Consider the following 27,494-nt stretch of genomic DNA (forward strand, 5'->3'; position numbering starts at 1 on the left):
CCAAAATATGGCAAAATCCGAGATCCAAAATGCTTCTGGCCCCTGTACTGTATAGGAATTCCAAATGGAAACCCTTTCAATTCAGATGAGCAGAGAAAAAGATCAGTCTGAATGAGTTTTCATTTGAAATTCCTATACAGTACTGGGACTAGAAGCATTTTGCACCCCCTCTAGCTTTGCCACTGGTTGCATCTATTGTCCATCCAACCAGCTGTCAACTCATAGTTTTGATGAGGCCATTAGTTATGAGCACAGCAGTATGTTAGAGCAACAAAAGCAGTTTGAATGACTGTTTGAGATTCCCTTATCCAGATATCAGCACATGGCAGCTGAAACCAGGAGGGTCAAGGAGGGTGGACCAGTGTACTGAACACTGTGATTCCACATGCTGCTGCAAGCGAAAAAGCGACAACTGGGTTGGTTGGTGCTACACACAGCCAGCTTGCAAGTGCTCTTATTTAGCACAGAGCAGTGAGCAATGGCTGGCTGCTTTGCTGGAAGGGATGGAATCCCTGTGAAGAAGAGGACAATATTGGTTTCCCCTTCCTTGAAAGAGCTCTGGTGCAACTCTTTTTCCACTGCCCCAGGAGGAAAGGCACGAGTCCGTTCATCTATAAATAGCGGGCACAGTCAAAGGAATGAGATAGCCAGAGAATGCCAGCGATGCAGCTGCCAGTTTTGCAGACCAATGCCATACAGTGGCACCGCAAGGGGGTGTGTGGGGGTGCGAGCCTGGGGCGAAATCACTATTGACTGGGAGTGACATCACTGTTGGCCAAAATTTCTTAAATCTTGGTATTTTTGAATAATACCATCATGTTATATGTATATCAGTCAATGCATATTTTAATGCAGAATTCAATGGAACAAACCGCATTAAAATATCTCTATTCTGGACTGGAGAGTCTCAGCTTCCTCTTCCACATCAGGAAATGGATGTGGGGGAGAACATAAGAACAGACCACTGAATCAGGCCAAAAGCTTGTCCAGCTTCCTGTATCTCACAGTGGCCCACCAGATGCTTCAGCGAGCACATAAGATAACAAGAAACCTGCATCCTGGTGCCTTTCCATTCACCTTGGAATCTGAGGTAACCAACTTCTAAAACCAGGAGGTTGCACATACCCATCATGGCTTGTAATGTGTGATGGACTTTTCCTCCATAAATCTGTCCAATCCCCTTTGAAAGGCATCTAAGCTGGGCCCCGTCACCACATCTTGTGGCAAGGAGTTCCACAGATTAATTACACACTGGGCAAAGAAATATTTTCTTTTGTCTGTTCTAACACTCAATGGTGGTGGCTGGTGTACTGCCAGGGAATAGGATGTGACATTTGACTCACTGCGTTGGCTTGGCCTTGTCTTTATGACCCAGAGATTCTGGCACAATTTATAGGTTGCATGCTCAGTTAATATTAGGCTTCACTGTGATCCTGCATCTCATGACAGTGCTCCCTGGAACATAAACAGCATTCTCCTAATCTCCCGACGGCAGAGAACAATCTGTCTGTACTGATCTTCTGTTTGAAAAAACTCTAAACCTATGAGGAACTCCTGGGTTCCCTGAAACACGGTTAAGTAGGAAAGTATTGCATTCAGGTAACAAATAGAGATGTCAACAACCTCTGAATCTTGGCCATCCTGGAAGCGCTGTAGTGAGACCAAGCTTCCGCTTTTCAAAGCCTCTCTGTAATGGGAGATGACAGTGCTGTGTGCTCCTTCTTAAAAATACAGAGCGCAATTCCTAAATTTAGCAGGTCTAAAAATAGGCAAAACTTGGGTGGGATTCAAATATGCCCGAAGGGACAGGAGACTGCTTTTCCCAATAAACAGGCTGGGACCACATTTTACCCTGGGCCTAAAGGCATTGTGCCAGCCTTGGCATCGACTGAAAGCAGTGGCTTCCGTGCTCTCTTTAGTTTCCAAGAAGGAAGTGCTGTATAGACACTTCAGCAGGACATCCCATAGTTTCCTCTTCCACAAAAGTCCCTTGGTATGTCTCTCTATCTGGTCTATCTGTCTGGCCTCATCATCCTCAGCCACCCCATTCAAATACAACCCAATCCTATGCTGGGCTTATGTGCATCTTGAGATCCAGTTTTGTCCTCCACCCCCAACCCCCCCAAAAAGTCTCACCACTGACCAGCAGGGACACTTACTGGCCAGAGCTCCTGTGGTTCATCTTTCTAGCACCGAGGCCAGGGCTTTTTTTCTAATGGAACGCGCGGGGACGGAGTTCCGGCACCTTTTTGCAGGGGCCCCTCCCCTTCGGGGGCATTCCCGGGGGGGGAGCAAAACAGAGGCATTCGCTGGGTGGGTGCTGGGGGGTGCAGGGTGGGCAGGCGCCTGGCCCCTGCCTGACCGCACAACGACCCCCTCCTGCCCCATCCCCAAGCTCTCGCCTGAGCCCAGCCCGCCTCCCCTCCCCCCATGCTCTGCTTCCCTGCGCAGCTTCCAAGCCAGTGGAGGGCGCGGGGGACATGCGCCAACGCCGAGGAGGAGGACGGACAGCCAGCCAGCCAGGGAGATGGGCTGCGGCACCCACGGAACGCCCAGGTACTGGCTTGGTGGAGGAGGAGGGGAAGGAAGCTGCCTAGTGCAGCCCCCGTGCCAATCTGCAGCACGAGCCTATGCATGTCTACTCAGAAGTAAGTCTCATTGTGCTCAATGGAGCTCGCTCCTGGGAAAGGGTGCATAGCCTTGCAGCCTGAGTAGACAGGCAGAGGAGGGGCTCTGAGGCTGCAGTCCTCTCCACACTTTCCTGGGAGGAAGCCCCACTGCCTCTAGTGGGACTGACTTCTGAGGAGACAGGCAGAGGAGGGGCTCTGAGGCTGCAGTCCTCTCCACACTTTCCTGGGAGGAAGCCCCATTGACTCTAATGGGACTGACTTCTGCGTAGACAGGCACAGGATTGGGCCCTGAGGCTGCCATCCTATCCACAGTAAGCCCCATTCACTAAAGTGGACTTCTGAGTAAACATGCATAGGATTGGGCTCTTAGGCTTCAATCCTAGGCACTTTCCTGGGAGTAAGCTCCATTGCCTAGACTTACTTCAGAGTAGACATACCTAGGATTGGGCTCTTAATCCTGGCAGAGATATATATCTGCACCCGTTTTCACATGCTAAGGGCAGGTGAAAAGGGATTCTACGTGTGTACAACGTGCTGTCCAGCCTTGCCAGAGATCCTCCTCATCCTTCCCCCACAAGCATGCCCTCTGCCAGCCAGCTTTTGCAGCTCCTCTCCAGCAATGCACAGCAGCTGCTCAGGGCAGCAGAGAACATACAATTGCATGCCAAGCGCTTTCCCAAAGACACAGAGTATTCTGATACCTGAATTAAACCATATTTAATCGCTTGTTTGCAAATGTAGCTGTTTCTATGTGCACCTAAGGACCCCTCTCGTGTAAGAATTCCTTTTTTGTTCTTACTCCCACAGTTGCTTAGAGTAATTTTACTACATGGAACTCATGTAAGCCATTTTTTGGAATCCATTCACTGCTTCCTCTCCTCGAAGTAGTGCCACGCTGCATGCTACACGCTACAAGTGCACCTGTACAGTATTTTTCCCCATGTGTAGAAAAAGTAGCTCGGGGGAAGGGGATGTGGAGATTGACAGCCCAATCCTATGCATGTCTACTCAGAAGCAAGTTCATTTTTAGGCGGGAAGCACATAAAAAATATTTTATTTCTCCAATAAAAAAATGGTTTAAAAATAAATAAATAAATAAAAGATTAAGAAGTTGTGAGTTCCTGCACCTTTATTTTTATTTTATTTTTTTTACAAAAAAAACACTGGCCGAGGCCTAGAGCCAACTTGCACTGACCTCTGTGCTGGCGCTGCAGATTTACACCACCAGTGACATGCCTTACAGCACTTGCACAATGGCGGTTGTCAGGACACTGCGCCTGGCTTAGGATCAGGCCCTGAAAATGGTAGCGGCATTATTTAAAGGACTTTCTGAAGCAGTGCAGTGCAGAGAAAACAAGGACGTAACAAGCAAGACATTTGAAGGAGCGCTTGGGAGTGGAAGTTTTCAGATTCAGTTTATTTATCACATTTACAGCTGGCCTGTTCTCCGAGAAGCTCGCTGTGTGTGTGTATACACATACATGCACAATCTTATCCTCACAACAACCCTGTGAGGTAGGTTAAGCTGAGAGAGCAACTTGACCTTGGCCACCCAGTAAGCTTCATGGTAAAACGGGTTTTTGCCCTGTACCAGCCCTGCCCAGAGACACCATGCATTCCCTCTCTCTGCCCCTTGTCCCCTAAGGACAAGTGTGGGTCTCTGTTGGCTTGGAGAAGGAAGACAGACTTGCCCCATATTGCAGGAATCTAACCTTGTAGACAACACTTTGACTTCAAAATCAAATTAAAACAAATGCATCTACCTTCCCCATCCTTATTCCTGAATCAGCATGACTGGAGACCATTTATGTTGGGGTGACAGACTGGGGGAGCGGGCAAGGCTCGTGTGTCAAGAAAAGCCAGATGGCATAAATTACATCAGAGAAGCAAATAGCATTTGTCTGAATTTTGCATAACTTACTCTGCCTCTATTCACCCCCTCTTTCCTGCACCACTCTGCTTCATTCTCCTCTTCCTTTTCAAACCCAGGAAGCAGGAGGAGGAAGAGGAGTGTTGATTAGGGGGAAGAGGGCTTGAGAACTTCTGCATCAGGAGCACTAATGTCATCAGTAGAAGCACTCAGGTGCTGCCTTCAAAACTTTCTTCAAGGGACCTTGACTGAGAAGAAGCATCAAGCTCCAAAGGCAAACTGAGAAATGTGACTAGGGGCATATGTTAATTCTAGGCCATTGTCTTTCCCAAAGACCACCTGAGAGACAGTCTGCAGCTCATATTAAGGCTATAATTATATGCAAATTGATCTGGGAGTAAGCCCCACTGAACACAGTGACACCTCCGAGTAAGCAATGCATAGGCTGTCAGTCCAATATACCTTTTATGGGATATTTTTTTTAATTCAATCTTTCACTTCCTATACATCTGTTTAAAACTATTGTTAACTCACTCCAACAGATTGGGATGAAATGAGCCTAGATCATTAAATGAAGTTTAATAAATGAAGTTTACTTTAAATGTAAACTTTATGTATAGCTTAAATGAAGTATAATAAGTTTCGAATAAGTACGAATAACTGAAAGAAGAAACAGTCTTATGAAGAAATATAGATTTATTTTTGTTGTTGTTGTTGTTGTTGTTGTTGTATAGTCTTAGTGGGATGTGGCTATGGGAGTCTAGCTATAGGGAGTGTCATGATCAGCTCCAGCACTCCAAAATTTATCACTGGAGGAAGAGTAAAGGACCACTGTATAAAGGAGAAGGGGGGGTCTGGCATTTGTTGTGACAAGGTGCCAAGCAAGAGGAAGTAGCAGTTTGTTCACAATCTCAGGCACTCAGGATCCACTGCTGCAGAAGAGGAGGGAGGGGGTTCTGCAGAGCAAAAATTCACTCCTCCTTGTGACCATTATGGGTCTGCAAAGTAAGAAGGGCAGTGCTGCAGGAGCTGCAACCAGTGGTGTATGAAAGGTAGGGCAGGTAGAGCATGTGCCCTGGGCACCATTGAGCAGCAGCTTTCCGGCTGACTCTCAGCTTCCGCCAAGCCGCTGCAAACCTCTAAGCACAGCACTGTGCTGAAAGTTGGCTCGGAAACAGTTGGAGAAGGAATGGGGTCAGGCGTCCACATTGCAAAGCTGCCTCTGCCCTCTTCTGAACCTGGACGTGATGTCACAGTGTCATGTGACATCATAACGCCACATCCCCAAGTGGTGCTGTCCATGGCTATGCTGCTGGCAGCAGCAGATTTGGGGGCTCACCCACTGCCCAAATTTTACATTCTCCTTTACCTGTTTTCTGAAGCTTCTGGTTCTAGAGATTTTATTAGACATTCGCCATGTGATTTCAAGCTTAGCTCAGCAATCATAAGAACTAGAAATTGCCCTTTAAAAATAAACCAACAGATGGTGACAGCTGAATTTCCACAATTCTGAATTTTTGCATCTCTAGCAAATTTTGCCTTCTTTCAAGAGCAAAAAACAGTGCAGACAATGACTGAGCTGGAAGCATCATGAGCGGAGCAGGACTGGAATTGAGGACCACCATCTGATAACTGCACACAAGAGGTAAGTAGAGGTGAGATGGGCACAGAAGCAAGAAACCAAGGTGGATTTTCATAAAGTGCAAAGCAAACAGGCAGAAGAAGGCTCTCCCTGGATAATCCACTCAGACAAGGCACCTGCCATGTCAATCCCTTTGGCTCTAGTAATGGAAGGTGCTCCACACTCCTCACTCCACAATCGAGAGACTGATCTCTGCATATTGGAGGCTAGTTGAACCCAGTCCCACCACATGACGCTACTTGCTGTTCTGAGTTTGTTTCGCCTGTGCTGTGCGCCTGTGCTTCTGGGCCACCCCATAAGGGACGTGGGCGGCGATGGTGCCCATTTCCTTTGCCCCCTCCACGTGGAACATTTGGTCATCAAAGAAGATGTGTGGGCGGATCTTCTCCAACATGGGTCCTTTGGGGGCACCAGCTAGGAAAAGTGCTTCATCGGTTTCCAGTCCCCAGCTCCGGAGAGTCTTTAGGGCACGAGCCCCAGAACTGGCAGCACTCCGGGCTGTGACCAGGTAGGTACGGATGGGGCATTCCAGGCGCAAGCCCTTGGCGTAGAACTTCTTCTGAAGCTTCCCAAGAGCTTCTAAGAAGCCCTTTAGTGGCCCCTGGACAAGGAAACAGAGACGGTCGGTCAGAACTCTCTTCCCCACTCTCAGTCTAGTAGGAAAAGACTGAAGCTCACTCTGGCTACCCACATAGAAACGAGTATCTCGGGCATCCAAATGTTGGTGAAATCACAATGATTCCGGATGGGTTAACTGAACGCTGCTATCAACATCTATTGCCATATAGATCAGCGTTTCCCAAACTAGGGGTCAGGATCCACTAGTGGATTCCGACCTGATTTTTAGTGGGTCAGGTAGCTCCAAGCACAGCCTCCAATATAAACAAAGCCTCCAACGTAAACAAAGGGGGTGGCAAGATCAGATAACTAATTGCGTCAAGCCCTGAGGCTATTCAAAAATCAGATGGCTGCTAACTGCCCTACAAAAGAGCTCAGCAGCTATCTTGCAAACTGCAGGAGCTGAGGTATTTGCAGAGCAATTAGCAGCTGTTTTGCAAACTTCAGGAGCTAACTGCTTGGCAAAGAGCTCAGCCTCTGCTGTTTGCAAGCATGTGTCAATACGGAGAGATAAATGTGTCTTAGTTGAAGCCCCCTAATAAAATAATCAAAAACAAAAAAACCAGAAGACTTTATGCTTTTTATTTATCTGAGGAGCAAGAGGAAAAGGAGAGCGTTCATTAAAGTTCATTAGGGTTGCCTCATTAAGTGAAATGGATCAAATGTTTTGTAAATAAAGAAATAAAAATATTATTACTAATGAATATATATAAAATTTCTCTAGACCCTATTAAGTAAAGGGAGCAATCCTAATCAAATTTCCAGCACCGAGGTAAGGACAGTGCAACTCTGAGGTAGGGGAACAAACATTCCCTTCATGAGGTCTTCATGACTGCCCCCCAACTGCAGGATGCTTGCCCTATTGGCAGAGATATGCCAGAGATATGCCAGTGCTGGAAAGTTGGTTAGGATTGCGCCCTAAAAGTCTCGTACAGATAGGTGGGTCCCGACAGAGTGTCATTTTAAAAAGCGGGTCCCACTTTTTAAAATGCTAAAAAGTTTGAGAACCACTGATACAGATTTCATATTTTTACTAATGTCCTTGAAAATGGCTGGGAGAATGGAGTCAGTTTTCACTTTAGCAACATGGAATTGTAAAGTTACTTATCGCTACATGCAGTTTCATTCCTCTATTGCCATTTGAAACTGCACTAAAAGCAAGCAAGCAAACAGAAAACAACAATCCCCTGAGCTCCACCAACTAGTGGCCATTGCGACATCCTTCCCAATGATACTTTCATTCATTCATTCATTCATTCATTCCAGAGATTTATACCCTGCCTTTCCACACCGCTTAAAGGCCCGCAAGGCAGCTGCTATGTTGCATGCTGACAACCATACCTGAGCCAGAGGTTTGTTCTCATTTGTCTTCTCATGCTCAAAGAACTTGTCAAGGCCGTGGGCCTTCACAATTTGCTCAGACTCATCAGAGAAAAGGACTGCGTCCCCATCAAACGCGACACGCAGCTGGTTGTCTGAGACTTGCACGTCCTTGCTGGGGCTGAATGTGGTGGCTGCAGCAATTCCTGGTAAGATAGAGGAAGGAAACAAAAAGATCTAGAGGCATTTCTCCAAAGTCTGCTAAGACCTCCAGGCGGGTCTTCCGTTTTTTCTTGCAAGAAAGTAATAACTCATAAACTTTGTTAATTAATCCATTTTGGCCCAACCCACAGGTGTACACATTTGGTCCCTGTTGTGTATATGCAACTTTGGGCCAAAATGGCTTAAAGATGTTCAAATTTCAAAATATTCAATGGCACTGTTTCTCAAACTGTGGGTCAGGACCCACTAAGTGGGTCGTGAGCCAATTTCAGGTGGGTCCCCATTCATTTCAGTATTTTATTTTGAGTGTATTAGACTAGATACCAACATGGTATGTGACTGCATTTGTGGAGATCTGAACTTTTAACAGGCTACAGTGTATATGCTTTTAACAAGGATCATCAACAATCTTTCAACCCATGGAAGACCGGACAAGGGACAATCCCACCCTGCTCCTTCACCTTTGCTATTCCTGCCACTGCTGCTAAAGCTAAACGACATGGTGTGAGCACTTGGAACCCAAGTGGCCAACACAACTTGGAGAAAACAACAATACCCTGGCTTCCCTGAGGAAGTGATCCATGACAGTTTAGTCTACATATGCCTCCCCCACACCTAGAATTTCCTGCTCCTTTTCCAACAGCTGATTTCACAACCAGTCTTTCCCCTTTTCCCATTCACTTCCCCCCAAAGGTCAACCAACGTAATCACTCACCCTCTTCTATGGCCTCACTCACTTTCTCAGAGTCAGAGGACAGGTACAAGTTGGTATGGTAGGCCTTCAGGTAGCCAATGGGACTGTTCCCACCTGTCATGCAAAATCTCTCAATGAAGAGATCTGGAAGGGAGAGGGAGAGAGCCCCACTGTGAGTGTCTAGGAAATAGCCCACGGAGTGAACAAGCAGCCAGAGGTTATGGGCTGTCCTGACATCTACAGAGGGGCATATCTACACCCTAGACCAGCAATTTTCAATCTTTTTCATCTCACAGCACATTGACAAGGTGCAAAAATTTTCCAGGCACATCAGGTTTTTTGGGTGTTTTTTTTACAATTGACAAGGAACATCATGCTGACAGTGTGGGGCTCACATTCCCCAATAGTTCTACTAATAAATGACCCTCCCTCCACTGGCATCGCTAGGGGGTGTGGGGGGGTGCGGCCGCACCGGGTGATGCGTGGGGGGCTGACGCACCCTGGGGGAGGATGCGCTAACTTCGCAGCTTGTGGAGCTACCCTGTCGTGCCATACACCGTTGGATGCGGAATGTCCAGCGGAACACAATGCAAAAACAGAATGGAAATAGCTCCTTTCATTCAAAAGTTATGGCCAAAAAACCAGAAAGAAAAAAATGCATGGAGCCCTATAGAAAGTGAGACTATAACGCGTTTACCCATGAGTATGCATACTTGCCATAGTCCATCGGAAAGGGCAAGCTGAGAGAAATCCAACGACACCACAATGGTCCTGATCCAATGAATGCAGCCCTCAAAAACACAAGAAGGAGGTCCCTGCCTCCCTCCCAGCTGCATCTATTGAGCCTGAAAGGAAGCCACGTGGCCACGTTTACTCGCGAGTAGGCGAACTTGCCTTAGTCCAGGCAAGGACTGAGAGGACTCCAAGGATGTCAGAATGGTCCTGATCCAATGAATGCAGCCCCCCAAAACACAAAAGGGAGAAGGAGGTCCCCTCCCAGTCCTATGGAAAGCAAAGCAGCCTCACAGTTGCATTTACTTGTGAGTAGGCAGACAAGCCTTGTCTGGTGGTCAGGCCAGGCAAAGGGGAATGTGAGGACACCAGAATGGTCCCGAACAGATGGAACCAAAGCTCAGCATATGTTCCAGAAGGCAGCCTCCCCCCCCCCCTAAAAAGGACAAAAAAAGAGGCTTGGATGTTAAGGGGAAAGTCTTCTATTTTGCACTTGCAAAGCCAGGTGGGTCTTTATCTTGATATGCCTGAAATAGAAGAACTTTAAACTGGGCACTGGGAGGGCTGGAAATCTCACTGATTCTTTTTGGGGGGTTGTTATTGCGGGGAGACTACAGAGTAAGCTCCATTGGCCACTATGGAACTTACTTCAGAGTAGACATGCAAAGGATTGGGCTCACAGGCTGCAATCCTACCCACACTTTCCTGAGAGTAAGCCTCATTGACCACAATAGGACTTACTTCAGAGTAGATTCACTTGGTGAAATAGGACTGGCTCCCCCTTATTTAATTATTTCTTTTAATTTAATTATTTATAATTATTTATTTTAATTTGCTTGATGATGTCACTTCTGGCCATGACATCACTTCCAATGGGTCCTGGACAGACTGTCATTCTAAAAAGTGGGTCCCAGTGCTAAAAGTTTGAGAACTGCTGCAATAAGGTGTTAGTAAGTTGACACCTTACTATGTTTGACTCGTGTTTGACTCTACAGTTTTCAAAATCACTAAAATCAGAATTTGGAGGAATAAGACCATCATGTTATATATCAATCAATACGTAATTTCATGCAGAATGTAGTGAAACAAACCACATTGAAATATCTGTGTTCTAACAAGAGGTACAGTCCAAAAACCAGAGGGGCGGGGCGATGGCACATCACCATGCCCACCACCTGCATGGGGTGACGTGCAGGCCTCCCACATCGGGTGACAATCCTAGTGACGCCACTGCCTCCCTCAAACTCCTGTGGCACATCTGCAGACCACTCATGGCACTCCAGTTTGCCGTGGCACACTGGATGAAAATTGCTGTAACATACAGCCCAATCGTTTAATTAGGCTGTACTTGCTGGAATTTGCATTCCGGCAGCTCAGTCCAACTTCTGGCATTGTGAAATACGATGTGCTGTCATGCGCTACCAGGCTGCTGCCAGCAATGTTGAGGGGTACAGGTCACAGCACTGACCCCCCCCCCCCGGATCCCATTGCTGTTAAGTAAGTAGTGGGGGTGGGCCGTGGGCGGGAGAGGAGTAATGGGGTGTGTTCGGGGAGGAACCAGGGGCATGTCACCAGAGGGGGTGTATCCAGAAACAGTTGTGTGTTAGTTCAGGGCCAGCCAATGCCTTCCCAACACCTGAGGCCATTGCCTGCCAATAGTGGACCTGCCATTATCTGAAAGGGGCAAATGCCCTGGGCGCAGAGCCCCATGCGCTTCAAGGACCATGTGGAAGCCTTACCGAAGCTCCTGACGTGGCCAGAAACCATGCTTCTGGTTTGCTGGAAGCACAGTTTAAGACCGTGGGGAAGCCCCTGCCTAATGATAGGATTGCTTCAGGTGAGTGGGGGGGGGATCTCATGGGGGGTGCCAGTGCACCTTTGCCCTGGGTGTGGAGCTCGGGAAGTCCACCATTGTTGCCTGCCCCCTTTTCCTCCTCCTGCAACCCTCAATTTGGAAAGGAAGAAGGGAATGAAGCAGAGCAGGAAGTGAGAAGGAGAGGGGAGTGGTAGGCTAGCAGTGATTTTCAACAGGTGTGCCATGGCACATTGGTGTGTCACAAACTATCGGCAGGTGTGCCGTGGGAGTTTGTCGGAGGGCCATTTATTAGTAGGGCCATTGGGGGATGTAAGCCTCCCAGAGGCAGCACGGTGTGCCTTGTCAATTGTAAAAAAACAGATGGTGCGCATTGACAATCTTAGCACCTTGTCAGTGTGCCATGAGATGAAAAAGGTTGAAAATCACTGGGCTAGAGTGTCTCCTCTCTGCTTCTTCTTCTGCTCCATTCCCAATTTGTGTTTCTAAACCAGGAAACAGGAGGAACAGTGGCAGAGCATGTGGGTGGGCAGAGACAGGTGGTGGGTATGCCTGTCAAACCACTGGTTCACAGTACAATCCTAATCATGTCTACTCAGAAGTAAGTTCCACTATGTTCAATAGGATTTACTCCTAGGAAAGTGTGCATAGGATTGCAACCTTAGACAACCACCCCAGTTGGCCTCATTGTCTTGGGTTGGTTACCTTGCAGCAATTTCTGACAAATCTTGTGGGTACGAACCATTAACAGAGTACCCCTTGGTGTAGCTGGGCAGACATTCCCAACTCACTCTCATCAGGCAGGTACTCTCTACATACCCATGGAGGATGGTTCTCCAATGGTGATAAATCATCTATCAGCTGTTTTGGTATACAACTGGTTCAGAGTCACAGCTTCTGGTTACTCACTGTAATGGTTGATGCTGTTGATCAAGCGGACCCCCACTTGAGCGTGGTTGTTGGTCATGAGGACAATATCAAAGAGTTCCTCGCTGTTCGGGTAGTGCTCCCGCAGTTGAGTGTTGACAGCTTCCAGCGCCTAAAGAACCAAAGATAGCAGAATGGTCCAAGCCCAGAACTCACGCACCACTCCCTTAACATAAACCAGTTAGATGGGAGCTGCCAAACTAATCGTGATCTCAGTCTGCCTGGCTTAGTTGGCCCTGTTCCCCTCCCTGCCCAGCCCACCCCAGCATGACTCTTGCAAATTTCCTTTGTTCTTTGTTTTTAATTCTCCAGAGCAGTGGTTCTCACACATTTAGCATCGGGACCCACTTTTTAGAAAAAGAATCTTGTCGGAACCCACCAGAAGTGTTGTCATGACCAGAAGTGACATAATCGAGCAGGGAAATTTTTAACAATCCTAGGCTGCAATCCTACCTACACCTACCCAGGAGTAAGATAAACAATGATTTACTATCATTGTTAAAAGCATATATGTAGTAGTCTGTTAAAATTACAGGTCTGTAACATTTCTCCAAATGCAGTCACATGCCATGTGACTATATAAATATATTTCAATGAATGGGGACACACCTGAAATTGGCTTGTGACCCACCTAGTGAGTCCCGAACCATAATTTGAGAAACACTGCATTAGGTAAAAGATAAGTGAAATAAATGTAGCAAGAAAATAATTTGGAGCCCAATCCTATCCAGTTTTCCAGTGCCAGTGCAGCCATGCCAATGGGGTGTGCACTGCATCCTGTGGTGCAGTGACTGTCACAGAGGCCTACTCAAAGTACCTCAGGGCTGCATTGTGACTGCACTGGTGCTGGAAAGTGGGATAGGATTGGGCCTTTAGTTCACAAGTCAGAATAAAGTGGAAGGGTATGCACCCTCTTACTAGATACATGGGCAGCTGGATCCTAAATATGTCTATGATATTGTAATTTAAAGGTGTAATTTTAATTTTGCTAGTTGTTTGTCACTGCTGTCGCCATTACATTCAGTGATACATGAGAATTATGATTTACAAGTAACTGTAGTTCTAAAAAATCAGTAAGGATTCTGCATGGTCTGGCATGGGGACGAGGTCAAGGACATCTCTGGCCCTCTCCCTAAATTTTCTCGCCATTTTATGAATCTTTATTTTTCAACCTGAGAACTGTGCACTGCACTCACCCTCTCCTGAGTCAGATAGCACAGCCAGGCTGCTGTTTTACTGGAACTTGTAAAATTATCAAAATGGATAAATTGCAAGTTAAGACCTGATTCCCTTGATCACGCAGAGAACCTGAACAACAAGCACAAAATTAACAATAGGTGACACCTGGCACTTGTTTTATCCTTCTATATAATGGATCCTTTTTATTCGCGGGTTCGGTACCTATGGATTTGACTCAGCATGACCCACGTTGGAGGGCCTCACTTGACCTCCCAGAGATGACCGGAACCCACCTTCTGGTCATTTCTGGGAGGTGTTCTGAGGTATGGGGGGGCCACGTGCAGCAGTGTGCGGCCCTCCTGCACCTCAGAACACCTTCTGGACATGACTGGAAGGCACTGCTGGTCATGCCTGGGAGGTCCTACAGGCTGCAATCCTAATCACACTTTCAGGAAATCACACTTTGTTCAAGCCCCATTGAACAAAATAGGACTTACTTCTGAGTAGACCTGGTTAGGATTGTGCCCTTAATGACTTTGCATGGACCCCAAAATAAGTGGAAATAGGCGTTTTTGGTGGTCCTGGAATGGACTTCCCATGGATACCGAGGACCCATTGAATCTTGAACCCCAAATAATCCTGATGCTTTCATCTGGAGGTAAAAAATGTCAGAGAAAGAATGGACCTTGACAAAAGGGAAGGCAGCTCCTGGCAGGAAGGGCTCGTTCTCATGGTCCAGTTGATATTTCACATAGGCCTCCACACCCTGCTCACTGTAAATCTTCTGCTCCTCTTCCATACGGAACAGGGCTCGGGACGACACTGCGATTGTGATGGCATTCTGTGGCTTTGGCTGTGTCACACAGAGACAGAGAGAACAAGTAGTTTCCACATTCCAGGAAGGATGGGACAATCAGCAACAATTAATTATGACCTCTAAAGGAAACCTTCACAAGCCTCCATGTGCTGAGGCAGTGTACCACTGAATATCATGGAATATCATCGGTTAGGGCAGTGGTTCCCAAAATTACCTGGGTCACAACGCCCCCACAGCCTCTTCTTCCCAGCTCAGCGAAGCGCTACCATTTTGGATCTTGTGAAATCCTGTAAGATTCAAGATGGAGGCACTCAAATTCATGAGATTTTGTGGGATCCAAGATAGTGGCGCCCAAATCTTGTGAGGAGAGGCCATTGGGAACATCCCACGGCACCCCTGTGAGTGTGCCGCAATGCCCTAAGGCAGTGGCTCCCAAACTGTGAGCCGTAGCACATCAGGGAGTGCGGAAAAAAGCAACGGGAGATGTGGAATCCTTGCAAAAAACCCACTGCCCCATACAATGTATAGCATTGTAGCACTAATGGGGAGCTGTGGCCAGTGGCCCAGGAGGTCAAGGGAGCCACAAGTCAAAAAGGTTTGGGAACCATTGCCCTAAGATAGGGGTGCCCAAACCCCAGCCTGGGAGCCACTTGCGGTCCTCGGGGGCTCGCAATCCGGCCCTCAGGGAGCCCCCAGTCTCCAATGAGCCTCTGGCCCTCCAGAGACTTGCTGGAGCCTGTACTGCCTCAATGCAACTGTTCCCAGCATGAGGACAACTGTTCGACCTCTCACCTGAGCTGTGGGACGAGGGATCCCTCCACTACTTGCTGTTTCACGTCTGTGATGCAGCAGTGGCAGCGAAGGAAAGGCTGGCCTTGCTTTGTGCAAGGCCTTTTATAGGCCTTGAGCTACTGCAAGACCTTCATTCATTCATATAAGTTCCATCGCTAATAAAATCATTTATGTAAATTTATTCAAATTTTAAATGTAAATTAATTGTTTTTTTCCTGGCCCCTGACACAGTGTCAGAGAGATGATGTCCTGCCAAAATGTTTGGACACCCCTGCCCTAAGGCATTGCAACACACCCTTTAGGAACCCAGGGTTAGGGCCTAGAAATAGGGAATGGCTGTCATCTTCATGCTCTACTTGTGACCTTCTGAGAGGCTGGCTTCTGCTGGACACAGAATGAGTCTTGGCTTAAGGTTCAGCAAGGTAATTCCTCTGAAGTTTAAGTTCACAAAAGTGTACATAATGTTCTTCCAAATGAATAAAACAGCATTTCACTTACCCTGTGAAACAGCGTAAACCTTATTCATATTTGAACATTTGGAATGGAACAGCAGAGATACCTGTTTAATCGGCTGCCCATTATGGAGGTTTTCATTTTTTAAGGTACCGTATAACAAGTATTTATTACTTGTTTTTATTACTGTCTTCTTTTTAGAAGTATTCTTTCAATTCAAATTTCAAAAGTAGAACTGATGTTTGGAATTCAGCATTTGGAATCTCCAAATTTTGGAAGGTTTACTCAGTTTTGAGTAAGTTTCATTTGCAATGGAATCCTACATGAAGCATGTTTATTTTTGGTTCTTTCCTTCGAGGATACCTTTGGGTGTCAACTTGTCGGCCTGATAGTCCTCTGAACTTTCCACCTGATAACTGGAGGATTGTCTCCTCAGGGCTGGCCTGTCCATGAGTCTGACTGACTGTTTAATCCAAGGATCTGTTAATGTTTTAGCAGAACACCTAGCATTCAGCAGAAGGAGGATATTTTTAGTCATTTTGGAATAGTGGCACCAAATGGTTGTGAAATATTGTTCGTTGTGTATAACAGTTCTGTGTAAACATGACACATATACTAACAACTACTATAGTTGTTATGATGTATGAGCAGTGCCAGTACCCCAATTTTTGCCAAAAGATCAGACTAGCCATTGCTCATTTTAAGATGGCAATGGTTATGTACTGGTCAGGTCATTAACTGCTCCTCATGGTAGGGAAAATATATAGGGAACACGGCTTGGCCAAAATGGCACTGCTGAAAGGGCAGTCTGAGAGATAATTGGGCTGTCACATATCTTTGAAATATTATCAGTATTTGCACATTCTCTCTTCTGTCATTTGCAGCTAATGAGTTCCTAGGTGAGAACAAAGTGCTTATTTCTGGTCATCAGCTGCTTAATGACATCACTTCCTGCTTAATGACATTACTTCTGGCCCTCAGCAGGTGCCATAAATGCTAACTTTGGCCCACTGTATGGAACAAGTTTTACATCCCTTGGCAAGAGGGCCTGAGACCACTTCCATCTTCTCTACACATCTCTTCCATTCCATTCCCCTATTCCCTTTTGAATCGAGGAGCAGGATGTGGAGGAGGGATGTCTGGTGAGGGTGGGTGGATGGGTAGGTAGGCATTTTGCCAGTCTGCCACCCGAAGTGACTGCTTCAAATGAGCTGGGCAAAACCTAGGCTGCTGAGACCAAACTGGCGGCCCTTGCAAGACCTCAGTGACTCCGTCTGCAAAATAAGCAAATAAGCTGTACTTTCCAGGGTGTCAAACTATTTGCAGAAAGGCAAAATGAAATTTTATTGCACTATTCATCCTTAAAAATAGTCACTTATTACCCAGTTAGGGGATTTGCTAACTAAAGTTCTCATTAATCAATAACTTGGTAGCAATGCGCCATTAATGAGCCTGAAATATTATTTTCATCACACTTAAGGGAGCGGGCAGGCTGATTTAGTTAGCCGTCTCTGGCTGGCAAAGGAGTCAATGAACTGGCAGTGCTTAAAAATAACGCTCATGCATTTGTGTGTGTTTTGGTGGAGAGCTTTGCTGGGTGCCCATTTTAGAGCCCCTCTTGCCTTTGGGTCACTGAGTCTGACCTACAGAGCCTCTTCCTCTGCCAGAGCTATAAACAGGATGCCAGCAGCCATGCAGAATCCCTTGGGGATCGAAGAATTGTAGAAAAAGCTGGCTGGTTTGGAGGAAAGGCACTTGTCTGACAAGAAGAATGGAGTGGGTGAAACTTTCATTTTCCCATCACTTTGCCCCCATGTCACGAAAAACTTTGCCTGCCAAATTACAACTCAACAACAGCTACAGTAGCAACTTTTCTCATGGGAAAAAACTCCAGCACAGTCCGGTCACAGTGTGGGCAAAACTGCCTGGTAGCCTCTGAAATGGGAGGCTCTGGGTTGGTTGAGGGACTGCAATGTATCCCAGCCCAGAACTCACTGAGATGTATTGTTCATATCCATCAGGAGATCCTTCATTATACAACCTTTATATACAATCTACCATTGTATATGACCAGTCCATCCATGCAACCACTTGATGCAGTTTGCATCAATGGTGGATTGGAAGAGGTCCAAGGGGGCAGTTGGATTCGGGTTGCTTTTCACCCCATTGCCACTGCCTCCTCCTCCAACCTTCCACCAGTGCAAATTGCACTGATCTGTTTCCTGCACACTTGGAGCAGGAAACAGATCAGTCCCTTCCTGTGTTCCCTCTAAGACACTGGTTCCCAACCTATGGTCCATGGAACATAGGTTGTCCATGAGATCTTGAGAAGTGGTCCACAAGGTCTCAGGGGAAAAAAATCGCCTTTGATCACTTTTAGTGTCTCACGGAGCAAGAAATCTCCCATGGACCATTAGAGAGGGTGGAGAACAGACCGCCTGAAGCCACAGCCACTGAAGTGTCAACTGTGGCAGGTCCATTCTCTGTCCTCTTTGATAGTGCCTATTTCTGGCCATCATCTGCTTAATGACATCACCTCCTGCTTAATGATGTCACTTGCAGCCCACAGCAGGCCCCATGAACACCACTTGGCCCATTATATGAAATGTGTTTGTCACCCTTGCCTTAGAGGGAATGCTGGTCCACTCCTTACCATGCTCCTTGCACACTGCTGTGAAGCCCAGAAGCCACTTCACGGCAGCATGCAAGGAGCAAGATAAGAATTTGGGGTGTGATATCACAGAGGCGGCAGACCAGGGACGGCATCAGGCAGTGTTTCAAGTTGCACAACCCCTCAGACATTATAACAATAGCCATTTCACTAGTTAAAAATTTATATCATACTTGTGGCAAAACTCAAATGTTGCTTCTGCAACAATACTAGGAATTCATATTCCTTCCACATCATTCCTTCTTTGGCAGGTCTCTCCACCATTCAGAAAAACCTTCTCATACCCTCTGCTGTGGCCTTTTGTACTCATATGACCTTCAGCGGCCTTCAACGGTTTCGAGCAACCAGGAGATGCTGTACAGGCGCAAGCCCTGCTTATCCTCCTAGCAACAAATCAAGGTTGTGCAAGGTCAGGGGAGCGCCAATGAGATGTTGTCTGGGCCTGGAAAGCAGCTCCTGGCTGGCAGGGAGGAGAGAGACAAGGCGGCTTGGATAGAATCGAGCAGAACTCCGTGGCTTTGATATGGAGAAAACAATTAGGTCAACTGATCTCCTGTTATAAAGCCTGCACTGAGATTAAATTCAGCAGAAATATGATAAGAGAAGAGTGGATACAAGCTCTTTTTGGGATCTGGAAGTTGCCAGGTGTTGATTCATTTCAAGTCTGGGATCTGCCAGGTGGCAGACCCTCTTTGGGGTCTGGAAGCTGCAGGTGGTGATTCATTAAGAACCAGGAGGGGGCTGGCATCATGTGTAAAAAGCTGGGGCATCACCCGGTCCAAGAAACAGCATGGATTAATTCCACTGAGGATTTTAAATGTATACCCCCTGGTTCCAGTGTTGTGCAAGAGCACTCACTATCCACCCCGTGCATAATTTTATACATCTCAATCATATCCCCCTCCCTATGGTGCCCTCTTTCTAGACTGAAAGAACTATCACCCTTTCCCTTCCAGCCACTGCAGCAGCTGCCTCTCCTCTTGCTTGCTGATTTGAAAAGGAAGAAGGGACAGAAGAGGAAGTGTAGAGGAGTGGAGAGTGAGATGCTAGCCCTCTACTCCCCCTCCTCTCTTTTTCTTTTCAAATCCACTCTGTTTCTTTTCAAATCCAGCAAGTGGAAGGAAGAAGAACAATGGTGGGTAGAGTTCATAGGTGGATGGAAGGCAGAGATGGGCACCCCCTGCTAAATCTGCAGCCTGAGGCAGTTGCCATAGTTGGCTTCATGGCCCTGAAGGGGAGGGCAGAACTCAATGTATTGCAGGAGACACAGTAGCAGCTTCCTGGTTTCTTATTAAGCTGAAGTGCAGCTGGTGGGGCTACAGATTTGCTCAGAGTAGTGGGGGGGGGGGACATTTGCCAGGAGGAGAAAAGCAGGGTGATGATGCCTCAATTCTGAGTAAAAAAAAAATGGTCCAAAGGAAAAGTGAATTAAGTCCTGCCTACCCCACCCCAGCTACTCCATTGAATTTGCGGTCCCCTTCTTGGGTCTCAGGCATTGTGTTTCGTTTGGCCCTGAGCTGAGACAAGAGCAGCATCAATCGTGAAAGGGATGGTTGTCAGTCAGCCTTGTGCTTGCATACTTGATTCAAAATGACACTGTTTTCCAAAATAAATGTGGCTCTAAATGTTCCAGAAGTCCCCTTGCTCTGCAACAGGCTTGTAGCTTGTGTGTGTGGGAGGCTAACATGGGAGAGTCAGGGCAAAATGAGACGTGATTTTAAACACAGCAGTTGTTTGTGTGTGTGTGTGTGTGTGCATGAATAAAAAGCCACTGGGACCCACAATCCAGAAAAGATCTAGGGAGACGGAGGTTAAACCCTTTCTTACAACAATCACACAAATACAACGAGCAGGAAGAAAGCTGTGTACAGTACCATGTGGCTGCCCACAACAGCCAGTGTCACATGGCAACTGGTTTGACTACGGCTGGCAGGACATGTACCCAGTGATGACATCATCGCTCAGCGACATTTGGAATGGTCTGTGTGCTTTCCATGTTCTGCCTGTTTCATCGGATTTCATTGCATAATATAGTCCTGCTTCTGTGGCCTTCGTGCTGCTGGGTATTCAATTGCTAAACAGATTGGGCTAAGAATAAAGGATTTGGAATCCTGGCTGTGGCCAGCAACTCAGCCTCTTGGGGTTTGCCAGCTGACCTGGGAAAAGCCAGCCTGGGCTGCCTCTGGGTCTTTAACAACAGGCTGATCTGCAGAGTTCAGCCAGTGAAGCTTTTTCAGAATAGGGATAGAATAGTGTCATCTGTAAATTAAGCTGCAAGTCAAGCTCCTGTTAAAGACAGCGAAGGACAGAAGACAGGTCAGCAACTCTGGTTTTCTTGCACTTGTCTCTGGTTATGACACCAGAGTAAGTTCACCAGGACTAACCACCTTATTTCAGGCTTGTTTTTCAAGATATACTTCGGCGGGAGGGTTGTGCTTCTTTTGTGGTGGGTGGGGAGGAATGTTGAGCAGGACTGGCTTAGTGATAGAGCTGCCACTTATGATGCCCAAAGAACATCTGGGAACGCAGTTCAAGACTGCCAGAAACATTGGAGAGCTACTGCTACTGACAAGAGGAGTCATCCCAGCTGGTGAGGGGATGACCCTGGCCTTCAGTGAGAGTGAAGGAGTGCCATCAGCTAAAGCAGGGGTGTCCAATGTTTTTGGCAGGAGGGCCACATCATCTCTCTGACACTGTGTCGTGGGCCAAGGAAGAAAATAATTAATTTACATTTAAAATTTGAATAAATTTACATACTTTTACATAAATGAATATATTTAAGATAAACTTATATGAATGAATGACTGTCTTGCAGTAGCTCAAGGTCTATAAAAAGCCTTGCACAAAGTGAGGCTGGCCTTTCCTTCGCTGCCACTGCTGCATCACAGATGTGAAGCAGCCAGCAGTAGAGGGAGTCTTCATCCCACAGCTCACATGAGTGGTCAAACAGTCGCCCTCACACTGAGAGCAGTTGCATCAGGCCAGTGTGGGGTCCAGCAAGTCTCCAGAGGACCAGAGGCTCATTGGAGACTGGGGGCTCCCTGAGGGCCACATTGGGAGTCCTTGAGGGCCGCAAGTGGCCCCAGGGCCGGGGTTTGGGCACCCCTGAGCTAAAGCATGGAGGTGAATGCAGCCAGAAAGATACCAGACTGTGAAGGATTCCATCTGGTATGAAGGCATTCTATGAAGATTAGCATTTGCAATTGTAAAAATCCCTACATGGGCATTTAGAAAGTCTGCCTATGTAAACTGCCTTGAATTAAAGTCGGAGGAGAAATTCAATGACAAGAAAGGTGGTATATAAATACTGGTATTATTATTTTTTTTTCCTCATCTTTTCTGGCTCTTGTCCTTAACTTCCTTTTTTTTTTTTCTCATCCCTGGATCAGAACCTGCATCAGTGCTGAAAAGTGTTGTTGAATAATTCACTGAAGCATATCACCATCATTGGGACCATTGCCTACAACAGATCACAGAACCACTTCCCATAATGCAAGGGGGGGGGTCAAATTCATTTCATACAATGGGCCAAAATAGCATTCATGACAACTGCTGAGTGCTGGAAGTGACATCATTAAGCAGGAAATGACATCATTAAGTAGGTGGTGGCCAGAAATAAGCAATTTGTTCTCACATAGGAACTCATCTGCTGCAAATGGTAGAGGAGAAAATGTGCAAATCTTCATCATATTCTCAAGATACGGGACAGCCAGTTACCATGCAGGTAACTGCCCTTTCAGCAGCACCACTTCTGCCACAGCATCGCTTTGCATCTCAGTGGCTGAGATGTGTCCTACTAAGGGCTCAATCCTAACCCCTTATGTCAGTGCTTTCCAGTACAGGCATAGCAGTGCCAATGGGATATGTGCTGCATCCTGCAGTTGGGTGGCACTCACGGAGGGCTCCTCAAAGTACAGGAATGTTTGTTCCCTTACCTCAGAGCTGCATTGCCCTTATGCCAGTACTGGAAAGCACTGACATAAGGGGTTCGGATTGCGCCCTAAGTGACGCCTCAGCAGAAGCAGCACTGCTGAAAGGGCAGCCCACATGATAATAGTGCTCTCCCAGCACCTTGGCAGCATCTTCCTCTCTCACCTCTCTTGGTCCGCCCCTTACCCCACAGCATTCCTTGCCTTCTGAAGCCTTCTTCCACCTCTCCCTCCCAGAGCCCTGGCAGAAGCAGTGCTGCTGAAAGAGCAGTGCTGGGAGAGCCCATTTATATGAGGGCTGGATAAAGAGCTTCTGGGGGCCGCATCTGACCTGCGGGCCTTATGTTTGTCACCCTGTGCTATCCCTTGAGATCCAAGGCTCAAATGGAGAACAAGGGAAGTGTCTAGGCATAGTTCATAAAGAAGACTCACCATAGCTTTTTCTCTGGGGAGTGTGTACAACAGCTCACCTCCATGCAGCCCTTTTTACTAATATTCTTGACACATTAAGGGCGCAATCCTAACCAGCTTTCCAGCATTGGCATAGCTGTGACAGTGGGGCATGTGCTTCATCCTGCAGTTGGGGGGCAGTCACAGAGGCCTGCTCAAGGTAAGGCAATATTTTTTCCTTACCTTGGAGTTGCATTGCCCCTTGTTCGGTGCTGGAAAGTTTTTTAGGATTGTGCCCTAAGGCTGCAATCCTACACACTGTTAGAATACACCTATACAACCCTATACACGTTGAACACAGTGGGACTTCTGAATAAGTACTGGATTGCACTGTGAGTGCATACGGATTATGATTGCCAAACCTCCAGGACTACCCTAAAGTCTTTGGAAATCTGCATTCATCTCCAGGGGACTCCTGAAATGAATCCAGGGTATCTGAACCAGGAAGTCCAACAATCTATCATGCTGGAAAAAAGATCTCTAGAGTTAGCAACCTTAATAAAGGTGTGCCCCAAGACAAGGCCTGCTGCACTGTTCACATCCTACTTGTAAAGTGCACCTTTTTGTATCCAGGGTCAAATTCAGGAAGAACAGATTCTGGTATGGGATCTGGTGCACAGGGTTGATTAGCTTTGACATCACACTACCCAGAACAGTTTTAAAGCATTTAAAAAGACTGGCTGCAATTCTAACCTCACTTTCCTGAGAGTAAGTCCCATTGAATACAATAGGACTTACTTCTGAGTAGTCCTGGTTAGGATTGTTCCCTATGTGCAATATGAACATATGTGACCTATGTTCATTTTAAGTGTAATATGAACATTTTCTGTTTTTAAAGCTACTGTTGTTTTGTATTTTGTGATTTTATTATGCATTTTTTTAATGTAACTACGTTGGGGGCCAGGTTTTGTTACCTAGGGAAAGGCAGTATGCACATTTGCAAAAGAATAAATGTGCAAAGAGCACTTAAACAATTTTTAAAAGCTAAGCAGACAGAACACCCCGGGGGTGTGACCTGATAATAGGGGGGGGGGACCTGATAATGAACACACGAGTGGAAATGGAATCAAATATATCTGTAAACTGCAATACCAAGGTGAGGAATTCTAGGCTCATTCTGCTGAAGAAGAAAACGCATCAGCTCATGTTTACAGGGACATTTAGGTATCAATTTTTATCACGAATTAAATGTCAATTGAGTCATCTACCTTGTACAACCCTATATCCTTCAGATGGGCTGATTAAAAAAAAATCAAATCACTGCTTGCAAGTTCATCTCATTTAATGTTGGTTTGTCACCAGTGGCATTGCTAGGGAAGTACGGGGGGTGCGGGGCACACTGGGTGACATGCACGGGGGTGTGTGACACCACTACCCAATGAATTTTTAAAACCTTAGTATTTTTTAATAATACCATCATGTTATATATCATTCAATGCATACTTTCATGCAGGATGCAATGAAACAAACCGCATTGAAATATCTCTAGTCTATCAAAAGTTATAGCCAAAAAAACCAACGGTGGTGGGGCAATGGTGCATCACCACATCCACCCCCCCAGGGCGTTGCCCCGCCCACTGCATGGGAGGAGGTCCATCATGGGGATGATGTTCTGGCCTCCTGCACCAGGTGACAGAAACCCTAGTGGCGCTAATGTTTGGCACTCCCCCATCTGCACACACTCAGTTTTTCAAGAGGAGGAGGAAGGAGGAGGAAGGGGAATGGGGTTCATGACATCACAAGCTCACTGGCAATTGGCACAGTGCACAGCCAGCTTCTGCCCCAAGCACATAGGACTGGTTCCACTGCCAAGATGCTCTTGGGAATAATATTGTACACGTAATCAAAATGCAGTTCTTGCATTTCAGCCGCTGGTATTCTGAATACACTTGACAGAAACTCTTTCTCTATAAATATACACAAATGGACAGTTTCCTCCCCCCCCCCCCTTAAGATGTTTTTAAAATCCTAATTGTGTGAGGTTTGATTCAAGCCTTGGTAGATGGAGATAGCTCTGAAATGGCCTGTTCAACCAATTGGTCCTACTCCCCAGCAAGAGACCATGACAGAATCAGAACAGTTCTTAGGGTGTTTGGCAATTTGCAAATGAATCATACAAAATAGCAGGATGATGCTTGCTTTCAGCCAGCCATTGAACAAAAATGGCAATAGAGAGTAAGGCAACCTTACAAGAGAAACTTCAGTGTTGACTGTTGGTCAGTGCTAAATGTCTAAGGGCCCAATCCTATGCAATTTTCCAGCACCTTTGTGGGTCCATGCAAATAAAGGAAGGCATAGCGATAACGGCTCAATATGTTCATTCCATCTTCAGAACAGGACCTGGTAATGAATCTGACACAAGGCAAACACCCCTGGCTTTTATACCCTTTACCTCTGCCCAGACTCCCCATGATTGGTGCAGTTGAAACATTAATTAGAGGGCCAATCGGATGGTAGGATTTCGATCCAGCACCCAATTGGCCAGCCATAAGTCTGGGCCAATCAGCCATAAGTCTGATTTCAATCCTGCATAACTTGCATGCATAACAACCTGTGCAGCCACAATGCAACCCCAAGGTAGGGGAACAAATGTTCCCATACCTTAAGGAGGCCTCTGTGACTGCTGCCCCACCACAAGATACAGTGCATGCCCCATTGGCACAGCTGCACCAGCACTGGAAAATTGGATAGGATTGGGTCCTAAAGCCCTTGTGAGGGGCTCAAACTGAGTTGACACTTGGCCCTTTCTTGGCCACATGCCAGCCTCTCCCACTTGTCCTCCAATTCCCTGGATTTCAAAAGAAGGAGAATACAGCAGAAGAGGAAGTGAGGAGGAAAGGAGAATTGTGGGCTCGAGTGTCAGAGACAGAGAGACACTTCCTTTTCAGATCTAAGGAACAGCAGTGGTATCAGGTCAAGAACCACATCATGCTGCAGGAGATCTTAGATTCACATGTTCCCAGTATCCAACATGTCACCCTGAAACATTACTTGGAAGGTCAATTTTTAAATTTACTGTTAGTGGTCTTGTATATTTTTATTTGATAAGATGGAGCTTTTTCATGAACTTGGACAGCAAGTGGAACAAGGAGGGCAATGGCCACACATTTTTAAAGGGACTTGACTTGGACCAGAGATAAATGCCAGATGGTTGTCTCTGGGTAGAGGCCCATTTTCAGCTTCTTGACAGCAGTGCTACTCACAGGGATCATGTCTGTATCTGCTAGGCACATCTGGTAAAGAAAGCTTAACAGATGTCACCTGTGGCTCAGCCTGGAAAATCTTGACACCCAGAAACAAAGCGTGTTCTATTTGGGAGCTAGGAATCCGTACCCCTTTTTTCTGTTTTATCTTGCACCTACAGTGGACTTCCTCCTTCCAAGAAGAACTCTCTGTTGAAGATTATCTGGTTACCTGGAGGGTACTGAGGGTCCAATCCTATCCAAACTTCCAGTGCCAATGCAAATGTTCCTTTACCTTTAGGAAGTCTCCGTGATTCCCTTCCCCCAGAGGATGCAGTGTGCATTCAGTTAGCATGGCCTTATCAGCTCTGAAAGTTGACTAGGACTGGGCCCTAAGTGTCCAAAATGTGTCTCTGAATCATGTGAAATTGGCCTTAGTCTTAGTCAGATCCCTGGTTCAGCACTGTTTGCTCTAACTAATCATGGATCTCCCAGGTTTTCAGACCGAGAAGGATATTTCCCCTCCAGCCACAGCTGACCAATCTAAGATCCCTTCATCAAAGCAGGGACCTAATGCATTCGCAGGCAGTGGTGTCCTGCTCTGAGCAATGCTCGCCTGTGGTAACCGGTGGATCTACTTCCGTCACACCTGCTGCAGCAACTAAGCAGGGAGGTTGGAGGAGTTGTCTAAGCTGACAGGTTCACCTGGAGGATGGCATTCCTTTTTGCATCTTGCCAGAATGCCACCTCCTTCCTACATACAAATACACCCAAATTCAAAGCAAGCAATGCTGAGTGATCTGGACATCCCCCCCCCTTCCCATTCCAAGAAAGAAAGATAGGGAAAAAAGATGAATGAAAAAAAATCTCACGTACTGATTTGGGTTTCTTTTGGGGGGATAAGTTGTCGTAAAAAGCCTTGGCATCCCGCCAGTCCTCTTGCTTTGGCTGTCCTCCACTGTTGGTGGCTGTGCTGCTGACGGTGTCCCTGGCGGCTCCTTTCCCTTCCTGGTGCCTGACTGTTGCTGGGTCCATCTTCCCTTCTCCCTGTCCTTCCATGGGAGCAGGATCGTGACAGCGAGGAGATCAGTGTTCTGTGTCGCAGGACTCCAGCTCAGCAGGCAGGGGGGTAGGAGGGATGTGTTACAAATAGTCAGGATCCTTTGGATGCAGCTCAAGAGAGAATAAATCAGATGGTGGCGGCAGCAGCAGCAAGGTCTGTGTGTGTGTGTGTGTGTGCAGGAGAGGGAGAATGCCTGGATTTGTGTGTCTGTCACTCAGAGAAAGCGCTTTATAAGGGATCCCATGAACCTCCTGGGCATCCCTTGTTGCCAAATCAACTGGCCAGCTTGCTTAACCTCCTCAGGGCTGGAGCTGCTGCAGTCAGCAAGCTGTTCCTGGACACGATGGGAGACAGCACTTGTTTTTGTGTGGGAAACCTGTCTGTCCAAAGCAACATGTAATCACAGTGCGGGCAAGGGGGGGTACAAAAGCCCTTATTTCTGCCAAGCCCACAGGTGTACACATTTTATCTCTGTTGCGTATATGCAACA

At 46.8% G+C, this 27,494-nt stretch overlaps 1 protein-coding gene across 1 annotated transcript; it reads right to left on the minus strand.

The window, feature by feature from the left end:
- Positions 1-4,026: 4,026 nt before the first annotated feature.
- NT5C1A (5'-nucleotidase, cytosolic IA) lies at positions 4,027-27,174 on the minus strand. The gene is made up of 6 exons (XM_066639027.1): positions 26,818-27,174; positions 14,333-14,500; positions 12,451-12,580; positions 9,018-9,140; positions 8,102-8,286; positions 4,027-6,743 (listed from the first exon to the last, which is right to left on the minus strand). The coding sequence occupies exons 1-6, from the start codon at positions 26,998-27,000 to the stop codon at positions 6,378-6,380; spliced, it is 1,155 nt and encodes a 384-aa protein (XP_066495124.1). The 5' UTR covers positions 27,001-27,174; the 3' UTR covers positions 4,027-6,377.
- Positions 27,175-27,494: the final 320 nt, after the last annotated feature.

Source organism: Tiliqua scincoides, chromosome 10, assembly GCF_035046505.1.
Source record: "Tiliqua scincoides isolate rTilSci1 chromosome 10, rTilSci1.hap2, whole genome shotgun sequence".
In the NCBI taxonomy this organism is placed as follows: Eukaryota; Metazoa; Chordata; class Lepidosauria; order Squamata; family Scincidae; genus Tiliqua; species Tiliqua scincoides.

What these genes read in the sequence shown, in the direction of transcription:
- NT5C1A (XM_066639027.1), bottom strand. Translation starts at nt 27,000, where the DNA reads ATGGAAGGACAGGGAGAAGGGAAGATGGACCCAGCAACAGTCAGGCAC. An exon ending in CTGCCTTCCCTTTTGTCAAG is followed by an intron (nt 12,581 to 14,332) that starts GTCCATTCTTTC and finishes TTGGTTCTTTAG; the next exon opens with GCGCTGGAAGCTGTCAACAC. An exon ending in GAGTGAGGCCATAGAAGAGG is followed by an intron (nt 8,287 to 9,017) that starts GTGAGTGATTAC and finishes CTATCTTACCAG; the next exon opens with GAATTGCTGCAGCCACCACA.